At 49.1% G+C, this 13,846-nt stretch overlaps 2 protein-coding genes across 3 annotated transcripts in view; both read right to left on the bottom strand.

Moving 5' to 3' along the window:
* The window catches only part of PRKAR2A (protein kinase cAMP-dependent type II regulatory subunit alpha), an 83,087-nt gene extending 77,455 nt beyond the window's left edge, over nt 1-5,632 (bottom strand). The window contains exon 1 of the mRNA XM_068557448.1: nt 5,118-5,632. Within this exon, the coding sequence (XP_068413549.1) occupies nt 5,118-5,370 (253 nt within the window). The 5' untranslated portion in view covers nt 5,371-5,632. The remainder of the gene's footprint in view (nt 1-5,117) is intronic.
* Nucleotides 5,633-8,372: 2,740 nt separating this feature from the next.
* Nucleotides 8,373-13,846, bottom strand: part of SLC25A20 (solute carrier family 25 member 20) — a 34,775-nt gene continuing 29,301 nt past the window's right edge. The window contains exons 6-9 of one of the 2 annotated variants that reach the window (XM_068558799.1): nt 13,710-13,782; nt 13,227-13,336; nt 12,479-12,603; nt 8,373-10,328 (exon numbers count right to left, since the gene is read on the bottom strand). In XM_068558799.1, coding sequence (XP_068414900.1) covers nt 10,233-10,328; nt 12,479-12,603; nt 13,227-13,336; nt 13,710-13,782 — 404 coding nt within the window. In that variant the 3' untranslated portion in view covers nt 8,373-10,232. Of the gene's footprint in view, nt 10,329-11,212; nt 12,065-12,478; nt 12,604-13,226; nt 13,337-13,709; nt 13,783-13,846 lie in introns of those variants that run through there. The other variant, XM_068558800.1, reaches the window with a different exon arrangement.

The raw sequence follows: 13,846 nt of genomic DNA, 5'->3' as shown, positions 1-13,846 counted from the left end.
TCCTGGACTTGGGTGGCTATTTCCTTTCCCATGTTAGGGAAATTCTCAACTATAATCTCTTCAAATATTTTCTCTAGTCCTTTCTCTCTCTCCTCCTTCTGGGACCCCTATAATGTGAATGTTGTTGCGTTTAATGTTGTCTCAGAGGTCTCTTAGGCTGTCTTCATTTTTTTTTCATTCTTTTTTCTTTATTCTGTTCCGCAGTAGTGAATTCCACCATTCTGTCTTCCAGGTCACTTATCCGTTCTTCTGCCTCAGTTATTCTGCTATTGATTCCTTCTAGTGTAGTTTTCATTTCACTTATTGTATTGTTCCTCTCTGTTTGTTTGTTCTTTAATTCTTCTAGGTCTTTGTTAAACATTTCTTGCATCTTCTCGATCTTTGCCTCCATTCTTTTTCTGAGGTCCTGGATCATCTTCACTATCATTATTCTGAACTCTTTTTCTGGAAGGTTGCCAATCTCCACTTCATTTAGTTGTTTTTCTGGGGTTTTGTCTTGTTCCTTCATCTGGTACATAGCCCTCTGCCTTTTCATCTTGTCTGTCTTTCTGTGAATGTGGTTTTTGTTCCACAGGCTGCAGGACTGTTCTTCTTGCTTCTGCTGTCTGCCCTCTGGTGGATTAGGCTATCTAAGAGGCTTGTGCAAGTTTCCTGATGGGAGGGACTGGTGGTGGGTAGAGCTGGCTGTTGCTCTGGTGGGCAGAGCTCAGTAAAACTTTAATCCACTTGTTTGCTGATGGGTGGGGCTGGGTTCCCTCCTTGTTGGTGGTTTGGCCTGAGGCGACCCAACACTAGAGCCTACCCAGGCTCTTTGGTGGGGCTAATGGCGGACTCTGGGAGGGCTCATACCAAGGAGTACTTCCCAGAACTTCTGCTGCCAGTGTCCTTGTCCTCATGGTGAGACACAGACCCCCCCCTGCCTCTGCAGGAGACCCTCCAACACTAGCAGGTAGGTCTGGTTCAGTCTCCTATGGGGTCACTGCTCCTTCCCCTGGGTCTCGATGCGCACACTACTTTGTGTGTGTCCTCCAAGAGTGGAGTCTCTGTTTCCCCCAGTCCTGTCGAAGTCCTGCAATCAAATCCCACTAGCCTTCAAAGTCTGATTCTCTAGGAATTCCTCCTCCCTTTGCCGGACCCCCAGGTTGGGAAGCCTGACATGGGGCTCAGAGCCTTCACTCTAGTGGGTGGACTTCTGTGGTATAAGTGTTCTCCAGTTTGTGAGTCACCCACCCAGCAGTTATGGATTTGATTTTATTGTGATTGCACCCCTCCTACGGTCTCACTGTGGCTTCTCCTTTGTCTTTGGATGTGGGGTATCTTTTTTGGTGAATTCCAGTGTCTTCCTGTCAATGATTGTGCAGCAGTTAGTTGTGATTCCGGTGCTCTCGCAAGAGGGAGTGAGAGCACGTCCTTCTACTCCACCATATTGAACCAATCAAACATTTGTAGTTCTTTAATTTAGAAATTAAAGAAGATCTAAATAAATGGGAAGACATCCCATACTCATAGATCAGAAGACTTAACGTTGTAAAAAGGCAATACTCTCCAAATTAATCTACAAATTCGATGCAATTTCTGTCAAAATCCCAGATGGCCTTTTTGCAGAAATTGACAAACTAATCCTAAAATTCATATGGAACTGCAAATAGCCAAAACAACTTTGAAAAAGAACAAAGTTGGAGAATTCACATTTCCTGATTCCAAAACTACCACAAATCTACAGTAATCAAACAGTGTAGTAGTGGCATACAGACAGATATACAGATCAATGGAATAGAACTGAGAGTTCAAAACAGACTCTCACATTTACAGTCAACTGATTTTCAACAAGAGTACCAAGACAATTAAATGGGGAAAGAATAGTCTTTTTATTTTAATTTTTTGCTTTTTTGTTTTTTGTGGCTGTGTTGGGTCTTTGTTGCTGCGTGCGGGCTTTCTCTAGTTGCAGTGAGCGGGGGCTACTCTTCGTTGCAGTGCAGGGGCTTCTCATCGTGGTGGCTTCTCTTGTTGCAAGGTACAGGCTTCAGTAGTTGCAGCATGTGGGCTCTAGAGCACAGGGACTTCGGTAGTTGCGGCACATGGGCTCTAGGGTGCACAGGCTTCAGCAGTCGTGGCACACAGGCTCTGTAGTTGTGGCTCGCAGGCTTAGAGTGCAGGCTCACTAGCTATGGCACACAGGCTTAGCTGCTCCAAGGCATGTGGGATCTTCCGGGACCAGGGATCAAACCCGTGTCCCCTGCACTAGCAGGCAGATTCTTAACCACTGCGCCACCAGGGAAGTCCCTGAATAGTCTTTTTAATAAGTGGTGCTGGAACAACTGGATACCCACATATAAAAGAATGAAGTGGAACTTCCCTGGTGGTCCAGTGGTAAAGAACCCTCCTTCCAACGCAGGGGACACGGGTTTGATCCCTGGTCAGGGAACTAAAATCCCACATTCCACAGGGCAACTACTGAGTCCATGCGCCTCAACTAGAGAGCCCCTGTGCAGCAAACTACAGAGCCCACGCACTCTGGAGCCCCCGCACAACAACTACAGAGCCTACACGCTCTGGAGCCCGCACACCACAACTGGAGAGAGAAAACCCGCACACCACAGCTGGAGAGAGTAAACCCGCGCGCCACAACTAGAGAGCCCGCACGCCACAAGTACTGAGTCCGCGTGCTCTAGAGCCCATGCACCACAACTAGAGAGAAGCCCGCACACTGCAATGACAGATCCTGCATGCCGCAACGAAGATCCCGTGTGCCACAACTAAGACCCAACACAGCCAAATAAATAAATAAATAAATTTATATAAAAACAAAAGTAAAACAACCCACTAAATGACAGAAAATATTTTAAAGTCATATATCTGATAAAGGATTTGTTTAGAATATACAGAGAACACTTACAACTTAATAATAAAAACACAAATAAACCAATTAAAAAATGGACAAAGGCTCGGAATAGACATTTCTTCAAAGAAGATACACAAATGACCAACAAACACATGGAAAAGGGCTTCCCTGGTGGCACAGTGGTTGAGAATCTGCCTGCCAATGCAGGGGACACGGGTTCGAGCCCTGGTCTGGGAAGATCCCACATGCCGCGGAGCAACTGGGCCCGTGAGCCACAATTACTGAGCCTGCGCGTCTGGAGCCTGTGCTCCGCAACAAGAGAGGCCGCGACACTGAGAGGCCCACGCACCGCGATGAAGAGTGGCCCCCGCTTGCCGCAACTAGAGAAAGCCCTCGCACAGAAACGAAGACCCAACACAGTTATAAATAAATAAATAAATAAACTACATTCCTTAAAAAAAAAAAAAAAAACACATGGGAAGATGCTCAACATCATTACGGAACTGCAAAGCAAAACTACCGTGAGGTACTACAATACTTCCTACCCACTAGGCTGGCTATAATAATAAAGATAATGAGTGTTGACAAGGATGGGGAGGAATTAGAACCCTCAAGTTTTCTTTCTTTTTTTTCATAATAGTCATCCTCATGGGTGTGAAGTGGTATCTCACTGTGTGCCATGTATTTTTAAGTTATTATCTGTAAATAGAAGTTCACCTTGTGTTGATTTCTATAATATACTTAGCACAGTCACTGAAGAGATATAAACAAACAAAAAATTTAAATACCAATAAAATAAAGCACAGGGTTACAAAGATTTAAGTCAATTCAACTTTGAAAAAGATATTAAAGATGACAAAGAATGAAGACATAACACAAAACTTGTAAACTCTGTTTTACTCATCTGGGACTAATAGCTAAAATACTAATGTTTTGTGTAAATAAAAATTGTTGCAAAGCAAGTTCCAGCTTTGTGATTTATTGTTATGACAGTGAAATTGTTGAGACTGTTGTGAGATTGTTGTCACGAACCCTATTTTAAAGATAAGTAAATTTGAAATCAAACAGGTTCCACAGCTTGTCTTAGACCACAAAGCAATTCTGTGACAGAGATTTGGAAAATAATTTCTGATTTCCAGGTTTAAGGTGAAAAACTCATAATTTAATGTGCATTAAGTCAAGGGAAACACGGTAGAGAAATCTCCACTCTTAGCATGAATAAACTTAGGGAAGTTGTCCAGAACACTGAAGCTTACAACGTCCAACAGCGATGACCAATAATTAACTCTCTGCCAGCCTAACTTGAATGTGGATTCAACTCAGAACTAGGTTGTTGGGTTTTTTTTCAGTATGATCCAGTAACACTAAGACTCTAACTTTGCCTCTCAAATGTTTTCATTGTTTTGTTAAATTTTGGCTGTTCAAAAGTAGGGTAATTCTATTAAATTGACAAAGCCTATGTTGAAGCAATCACAGAAAATGGAAATGCTTTTTGACAATCTTGCTTAAATCAGATGTACAAGTGTTACTTGTCTTCTTTCCTGCACCCCATATGCGAAAAAAAGTTATTGTTTACCCTCACCAAATTTGATCCAATCATTTTAGCCAAATTAAAATATATATATATCTACCCAGGGTCAACATTAAGAAATGCATATTCAAGTATTCAAGGGTGAAATACTGGGATATGCTTTAAAATTCTTCAGCAAAGGAGAAAAAAAAGGTACAAATGAAACATTTCTGACAGATATTTCAACTGTGTAATGTGGGTATTGGCATATAGAAGGTTCATTTCACCTTTCCTATTTTTGTCTATGCTTAAAGTTTTTCACAATAACTTTTCACAAAATGAATTCTTTCCAAAGTTACCGTCCTCGTTAGGAAATACGAATCAGTGGATGTGAATGTTCTCTTCGGAACGAAACTGCGTGAAGGGTCTCCAGCCGAGGCGAGGCGGCCGTGGGCTCCACGCCCCTCGGGCCCCGCGCCAGCACGCGCGCCGAAAGCGCGCACGTTTTCCCTCGAGCTGAACCTCACAACTCGCTCTGTGCGCTCTAGAGCTCAAAGGACCGCCGAGCTCAATTTGGAAGTGGCGCACGCCGCGCTCACGCCGGCGGCTGGGGGAATCCGGACAAACTCCACTCGAGGGCTTCAAGGTCCCACGGCCCAGTGTGGCGGGCCTGGCCCCCAGCAGCCCCTCCTGGGTCTCTAGAGACCCTCGGCACCGCTCCCTCCGTACCCCCCACCGCGAACCTCGGCCCAGCCCTCCGCCTACCGTCCAAGTCCTCTTCGTCTTCCGACTCGCTGTCCGTGATCGCATCGGCGACAAGGCCAGGGCCGGGCTCTAGACCCTGGGAGCCGGAAGGAGGGGCGGCGGGCGGGGTGGAAGCTCTGGAGCGGGCCTCGCGCAGGCGGGTGAAGTAGTCCACCGCGAAGTCGACGAGGTCGGGCGGCTGCTGCCGCAACACCTCCACGGTGTAGCCCTGCAGCAGCTCTGTGAGCCCGGGCGGGATCTGGATGTGGCTCATGCCGGCGGCGGCAGGCGGGACCGGGCCGCCGGCGGCCACCGCCTGGGTGCTCCCTCACTCCGGCCTCTCGCCCCGCGCCCGCGAGGTCCCCTCACGCGCGACCCGGGTCGGGTCGTCCTCGCGCCACGCCGCCCTTTGTCCGGGTGTGCGTTTCCGGGCCGCACCACCCTACGCTGCTCCGGCTGGCCTGGTGCCGCCGCCGCTGTCACTAGGCAGCCACCGCCGCCTCCGGCACAGACAGGCGGGCGAGCTGGATGGGCGGGGCGGGAGCCCGGGTTGTGACGCACGCGGCCGCGGGCGTGCGCGCTCCCGCCAAGCGCCGGACCTCAGTGCGCGTGCGCCAGTGGGCCGGCCGCCAGCCCGGCTGCCCGGGCAGTCTCCGGTCCAGGGGCAGGAAATGAGTGGTCTACCCGCTAAGCGGCGTCGTTAGTGCCTTTCACCTTTCATTTCTTCTTTCAATAGACTCTAAGATCCAAACGTTTGCCAGCCCTTACTAGGCTCTGAGAGCCACATGCAAGCATGCACATTACCACCCCGGTGTGGTTCCGGCTATGGTGGAAAACAAGAGGGCCCACTTTAAGGGGGTACATTCAAGCTGACTGCGAGGCCTGGGCAGAATCTAACCACAGGAAGATCTGGAGGAAAGCCATGTGGGCAAAGAGGACAGCAAGAGCAAAGGCATGGTAAAGTCAGAACCACCCTGACCGCTGGGTGGCATAGTGGCATGACCATAGGACCCTCAGAAGTCCGGCAGGAAGTCTGTGAGATGTCAAAGGAGGAAGCCCTTGTAGGTAGTTGGAGTTTCAGTGATATAGTAATTTGCGAGCCAAAGGCAGATAAATAAGCCTGGAAGAACTCAGTAGGCCAAACATGTTCCTTGAGAAAAGGGAATAAAGGCCCAGGGCAGGAACGACCACTGTGCCTGTTTCTCCTCTTGAGCATTCCCACCAGGATTCCCAGGACTAGGTCTGCACACCCCTACTCTCCCCATACGCCACCCTGGGCCCTGGGCCAGCATTGCTTGATGGTGTTGAGCAGACCACAAGGCACTGTTATCCTTTGCCCCTGGGGAGAGGGCAAAGGCAAACTGGAGAGGCCATGCTATTTCCCAAGCTGCCCCTTCACCCACACCAGATTGGAAAGGAATAGAAAAAGGTGGAAACCTTGCTGGTATGTCCATACCACAGCCTAGGTACTGACCAAAGGCCCAGTAGGCATAGGACAAAGTCCTCCATCTCTTTGCTGGGCCCAGCCAGAAAGTGACTAGATGTAGCCTTGGGAACCTGTAAGGCATTTGGGATGGTTAAGCTCCACCTAGTAATTACCCAGTATTAATTAAAATCCTCACTTGGACCTCTCATATTGGCTTGGCACACAACCAGGAGTTCAGTGCTTCTGGGAACTGAGCTTCTAGAAGGAGGAATACCCGATCCCCACTGATGCAGAAGCCACCCAAGCTCTAGGCCAGGTAAGCCTGTGATTCTAAACAGCAGTGTCTCCCTGAACAAGTTTCTTGACTCCTGGGAGGAGTCCTGGACCATCAACTCTGTTAGGGAAGGGGTAGAGTCCAACTTGTTCCCTGCTGGGTCCTTACTGCACAGTCTTGGAGAAGATTTACTGAATGAATGAATGAATGAATGATAACTTTCCACACAGCAAGAAGAGCCAGTGAAACTGCTCTCCTGACCTCAGGCTCGGAACTAGGATCTTTTGCTTCAAAGCTATGCTTCTGATCTCAGAATGTGAAGACTTCACTAAGGACAAGCAATGAGGAGCTGGAGGGACAGAGTACCTCAACTCTTCTCTGCTCGTGGGTAGAATGACCCTTCCAAGTTTTCCAGGAGTCAGCCCATGCCCAGGAAACCTGGATGGGGCTCCCACTGCACTGCCATACCTGAGGATCTGACCCACTTCAAGCAGTCCTACCACTAACCCTTTGGAAAGGCAAATTCACAGCTCTACTCTCTAGTTGGCCCATTTGTCAGGCTTTACATGTTTGACAGGGGGACAGGCACCTGTACAGCTAGGACTCCAACTTCAGTTGCAAAATAGGGTAGGAGGAGGCTACTCCAGGACTGACAACAGAGCTGGCTGCAGGCAGGTTCTCCCCGTCACTCCAAGGAACCCCTGACAGCCTCTGCCAGAAGGTTGCTCCTCCTGACTTGTTCTCAGGTACCCCATAGCTTGGCCATCCATCCACCTAGCAAACATGGCATTCAAAGGCATCCTTAGACCTGGAGGAAATGACGGCCACTGAAATCAGGAACCCCATAGCTGCTCCTTACCTGTCTCCACAGACCAGCCTCAGAGTAAGGATGGAGAGCCAGCCTCCAGGTCCATCTTGACTCCCCTCCCCTTGCACCTGGTCCCCAGAGCAGGGATCTATCTCTGCCCCTTCTGGGAAACCCTTCAATAGCAAGGGGAGTCCCAAGGGCCTTCATGAATGCCCAGTTGAGTTGGCAAAAGAATAGGGCCCTGGAACAAGAGAGAATACAAGGGGCCTGAGCCCCCATCTTCTACGCTTACCCTTCTAGGACCACCTTCATTCAAGCCTGTTCAGCTGCACCACTGGGGGTTACCATGGCAACCAAACCCACAGGCAGCCAGTAACTGGGAAACAGCTGCCAACAGCAAGTAATGGTGGGTAGAAAAGGTCAAGAGCAGAGACCCTCGAAAGCAAGAGAAATACAGCATCCATGGTAGAGAAAAGGAGGCCCTAGAGCCCTGACAGGCACTCAGCCTACCCCAGTCCTACTCACTACCCAGCATGTAGTCATCATCTTGCACAGACTGCCACATCACCAACCTCAGGCAGACATGGACACGATGGGGCCAGTTCTCAGAAGTGTTCACAACTATGCTGAGTAACACAGGTGGGGCACATGTCTAGTCCAAGAGCAGTGAGTCTGGTGAAAATGAACGTGGGTAGGGTACCAACTGCTATTTCCAATGGAACAGTTGTTTCATGTACTCTTTATTTTTTTTAAGATTCTTTTCCCATATAAGCCATTACAGAGTATTGAGTAGAGTTCCCTGTGCTATACAGCAGGTTCTTATTAGTTATCTATTTTATACATAGTAGTGTGTATATGTCAGTCCCAATCTCCCAATTTATTCCTCCCCCGCCCCGTTTCACGTACTCTTGACAGGTTTATTATTTAAAAGGTTTTTTTCCTCTCCTTCCAGGAAGAAGGTAGATGCCCATACTCCCCCAGACTTCTCTGGAAGACAGCCTGCTCTTGGCCCAGGCCCCCTGGTTTACACACTTTCTGCCCTCTGATGCCCTCTACCTACGTGGGGGACTCAGCCCCAGCAGGAACACCTCCCTCTTCTCTGCCCAAAGGGGCTGCTTCTCTATGCCCCTCCAGTCCCCCACCCATCTCCTGGGACCTGTTGGTCACCTGACCACCTCTACATGCCAGCTCCCTGGTCCAGTCCTACCAGGATGTTTATTATCTACCACCATCAGTTTCTATTTTGCCTTAGAAGTGTCCATTAGCCTCTAGTGGACAGGGGGGAGTGGGGAAGTGGGCTATATTTCCTCTGCCCTAACCCAAGCTGTATTTCAGCCTTCATAATGCCGCCCCCATGAGGCCACTGCCTTTGGTCCAGTTATTTTAACAAGCGTCCATGCTCAAGGGAGCAGTTAATTCCTGGGCTGCCTATTTCTGCACCTAAGAGCCAGCCCCTCCCTGGGACACCGTCCTGAGAAAGTGTCAGTCTCTGCAGTGGACCTAGGGTCTGCCTCTAGCCGTCTCAGGGCAAGGACAGAACCTGGGAAGCAAGGGAGAGCCTGGCTGGAGAGCTACAGGCCTGCATGCTGACTAGAGCAAAGAAAGCAGAAAAAGGAGCCCTCAGCGAGCACTTGGCCCTGGGGCCTTCCCAGTGCCTGCTGGGACTCTGTGTGCCACCCCTAGCCTGACTCACAGGCCAGCTGCCTGGGCTTTGACCCTACAGTACAGACAGGCCTCTTGGAGTTTAGGTCAAGCAGTCTGGGGACAGCCCCTGATAGCATCACAAGCCTTTCTTCAGGCCTGTGGACACCCAGAAACCACTCTGTTGTCCACACTCTGTTATCAATTTGCCAATGATCATGGTAGATCAGTTTACCCTGTCTGAGCTTTGGCTTCCACATCTGAAAATGGGGGTATAAATCCCTACCCATTAAACACTGAGTTACATGGGGTAAAGAGATGAGAATGAATCCATGAAGCGGCTGGAAAAGGAATAAGGGGTTCTAGCCTCAAAAGAATTGTGGTGAAAGAACTGTGGGTAGAGATGCTATGACCTTACGGCAGAAATGGTGCTACTATTGCTTCTAATAGGCTGAGGTTAAAACAACCTGCCCTCTGTCCTTTACCTTTGACCCAATTATACTCTTCTTTGTGCCTGGATGAGGCTGTTATCACTGGCTGGCTGTTGTAACAATCACTGGCTTCTACTTAAGGCTGTCTGTGACAGTCCAAGAAATTGCTTAGGAGGGCCCCAATCTCTCCCCTACCCGTACCCCCCGTCAGGGAGAGAAGAGATATATCAGGAACAGGTGGCATTTCAAAGTGCATCATAAACAGAAAGTGCCAGCCAGGAGGGAGTTACTCACCATCTGCTCTGCTCCCTTCACAAATATGCCTCCAGGCACTTCCTTATTTGACTTAACATCTATTGAATACCCAAAGGAGTAGAAGAATCTACCACCACTTATATCAAGGAATCAAAATATTCCATTTTAAAATGGAAGCTGTTTCAAAGGGTAAATTATCCAGAAGCAGAGACTGTAAAAGTGATCCTGAGCCATGGGAATGGCTGGCATTTGGTTAGAATGCAAATGCACTCACAGGAGGTCCCAGGAAAAGGCCGAGGTTTCAGGACTGTCTCAAGGACTGGGCAGTGCATAGAAGAGCTCCAGGAGACACATATGTGGCCATCTCCAAATCAGTGAGAGATTCAACAAAGATATCCTGCAGCATGAGAGGGGAAAAGCATAACACTGAATTAATCTCCCCAGGCAGAGTGCACACAATTTTCATCCCTAAAACTGTTATTTTTTTACTTGACCATCATCCAGAAATATCTTCCCAGAAATAAATCCTCCTTCCTTAAACCCCCAAATCTTCAGCTTCCAGCCAGGTTGGCCACACCCACTCCCAGATGGGGGTGGGTCCCTTCCCCTCTCACCCATTTACACTGAGTGATAGCTCTAAAGCCAAAGTCCAAGGATCTCTGTGCAGCTGCAGTGAGGTGGGAAGTGCCAGAACTGTGACTGCCAGATGGGACAACACCAGAGAAGCCCAGCTCTGGTAGCCTCTCCCTCCCCCAGCCAAGAACAGACTAGCTGGTGACTCTCCATTCTGACTCCCTCACCTCCTCCGGCTGCACCTGGTCATCATCATCAGCCTGATTAGTAATGCCAGACATCAGATCACACAGTGACCCCAAAGTGCATATGAAAACTCAGGATTGCTTTTGGCCTTTTAGAACAATTGACTCTCCATCTGTTAGCTAAGACACCCATGGCTGAGGGCAGAGAGGTGAAAGAATGAAAGGATGGGCTGTAGGCTCGGCCCTGTGGGGGCCTGCATGCCAGGCTTGCACTGAGAGCTATGGGAACAGCTACCAATCAAGTTGCCCCATCCCACCCCACCCCACCTCACCCTCCAGCAGCTGGAGCTGGGGCAGTCAGGGAAGGCTGGGCTGGCCAAAACTTCCTCCTCTTTCTCTTGCTAGAACCCCTGCCTGAAGCAACCAGGGAAGGATACTGGATCCCTAACAGCCTCCACCAAGGCCACAGAGGCTGCTTGCTGAAATGACCCAGAATCAAAAGAAAAAATTTTCACACAATGCAAAAATTAGAAACAATATTTATTATTTCCTGTTAAAATAGGGCGCTCTCATGAGACAAGAGTGTGCAAAAAGATCCTTCCTACACCCTGGGCTTTCTCACTTATCCTAGCAAGCTGGGACTGTCGGTTCAAAATTCTCCTCCTCACTGTGTAGGAGGGAAAGCTCTCCACCTACTCCTGGAAATTAGGCTACTCTAGTTTTAATTTTGATTACTTGCATGCATTAAAAAAAAAAAACAAACCTGACTGTTAACAGGCTATCTGCCCCTAGGCACATTTGCTCAGTCCACTTGGACAGACAGATGTGGGCCTCAAGTCCACATTCCCATGTGCAGGCCAGGATTAGATGATACCCTGGAAATCTGGTGAGTGTTCCTGGCTAGGGATCAAAGAAGGCCCCAGTTCCTGGTCAGATGGCTGAAAACATGCATAGTGTCTCCAGTGAGAGGCTGAGATTCCCTCTTTCTCAAGGAGTATTTTGGGTGTAGTAGGGCCAGTGGTCAACTAATAGATAGCACTCTGGCCACAGGTAGTATCTGGTCTAGAAGCTACTTACTCCATCTCCAAATCCTCATGAGATCCCTTAAATTGACAAGAGTGGACTCAAGTTGCAAAATGGCAAATTATACCAGGAAGAGGATGTCATTAAGACAATGGTCTCAACAAGTCCATGCACAGAGCTCTCATCCCACCATGCCCCCCGCCTCATACTTCAGGACAGCCTAGTCCTGCCCACTGTTCCTCCTCGATGACAGCTTCCAGCATCCTGAAGCCTTGAACAGCCTTCAGCCTCACAAGTTGGGCATGGCCCAGTTAAGGAACTTCATGGCAACTTCAAAGCCAAGGAAACAGGCCTGAGAAGGGGTTGGAAGGAAGAGAAAAGCCAACAGGAGTTGTGACTATTCACAGAGACCCCAGCACTGTGCTTGACTGGCCCTGTCAGGACCAAAACCCCTTCCTAATCTCCCACCCCAGGTCACGGAATCAAGCTGTGCTTTCTCATTCCTAAAAGGGAAAGAAAATGCATGTCCCACAACTGCCCACTTCTGATGGCCAGGCCAGGAAATCAAAGCTCCTCACCTCAGAGAATCACAAAGGCAAATCTTCCTGACAGCTTCAGGAAAGGGAACAAATAAGGAGGCTCTGACTGAGGGTGGGATTTGGAAAAACTGAGCCCCCAATTCAATCCCAGAAGCAAGCAAAAGTCAGCCCACCTGCACCCTGCTCTGAGCCCCAAAGGGAAAGCACAGCCCCTGCCTGTCACTCACTGCGTTGGCTGGGAAGGCTCGGATCATCACTGCATTGAATCCCTTATACAAGGATGTGATTCCTTCATTCCGGATCAGCTCCCTCAGCACATCTCTGAAGCCATTAGGATATTTCCCAGGAGGCGCTGTGGGCAGAAACCAACTGTTACGGCTTCAGGAAGCTTCCTGACCTGACCATGGTGACCTACATGGGGACAATATTGTAGTCAAGTCTTCCTGCAGGGCCACAGCACCAGTGAGAGGACACCTTGCAGGTCATCTGGGACCAGTCCACAGACAACACAGTTCACCTTGGGACAAACAGATACAAATGTCTGGATTACTGGTGCCAAGGGAGTGGAGAAGGGAATGAAGAATGAAACAGTCCTTCTGCTCATGTGAGGGAAGGAAGGTTGATTTGACTTCTTCTCTCACTATTTTTTTTTTTTTGGGCCACACTGCACAGCATGTGGGATCTTAGTTCCCCGACCAGGGATTGAACCTGTGCCCCCTGCAGTGGAAGCACGGAGTCTTAACCACTGGACTGCCAGGGAAGTCCTTCTCTCACTTATTTTATGTTTAGGCTGACAAGAAAATGAGTCTAGCGTTCCTAGAACACAAATGACTGCAAGGGAGAATGTTGGCCAGACAGATGCTGAGTGCTACTGTGGAGAGTGAGTATCCCTAGGGCCTTAAGAACTCTGTACCACAGGGGAAGCCAGTTCTGGGACCCACTCCAACCCCATCTACCCCACTCTCCTCTACTAACCAGTCTGGAAGCGGGACTTGAGCACATCTGGAGGGATTGCCACAGCCCAGTTGAAGATCCCTGCGATGCCCCCAGCCACCAGGATCCGAGGCACGCTGAGCTCATTGACACTGCAGAATACCAAACAGCCCCAGTCAGACAAAGGCTGTGAGAGTGGTGTTCAGACCATCCCTCCTGTGCAGACAGGGCAGCCACAGAAAGGGAGAAACTGGCTGGAGGGAGGAGGTCCAAGGCCAAAGCTCCTGTGACATGGTAGCTGCCACTCGTTGAAGGAGGTTTCATGCACTTGTTTCAAACACTTCCTCCACCGGGTGAGGCACAGGGTAAAGAGTATTAGTATTAGCTGGGCCTCAGCAGCAACAAGAGGAAAGTGGACATGGAGACAGAAGCAAGTCCCACTTCTGCCTTCATATCCACTAACAGGGAAGGGCAACCTACCCATGATTGGGCAAAGTGGCTTCTAAGTTCTTCTGTTCTCCTCACCTCTTTTCCTCTGGAGTGAAGATATTTTTCAGCCATTCATATGTCATGAAATACATCCCACTGGCTGGAACATCTGTTATGGCAAGAAAGAGGTAAATTAAATGATATAAAATTCTCAAAGATTTCTTGATCTTAGA

Source organism: Eschrichtius robustus, chromosome 12, assembly GCF_028021215.1.
Source record: "Eschrichtius robustus isolate mEscRob2 chromosome 12, mEscRob2.pri, whole genome shotgun sequence".
NCBI lineage: Eukaryota > Metazoa > Chordata > Mammalia > Artiodactyla > Eschrichtiidae > Eschrichtius > Eschrichtius robustus.
Note: the sequence above shows the minus strand (reverse complement) of the source record. Positions and strands in the feature narration are given on the sequence as shown.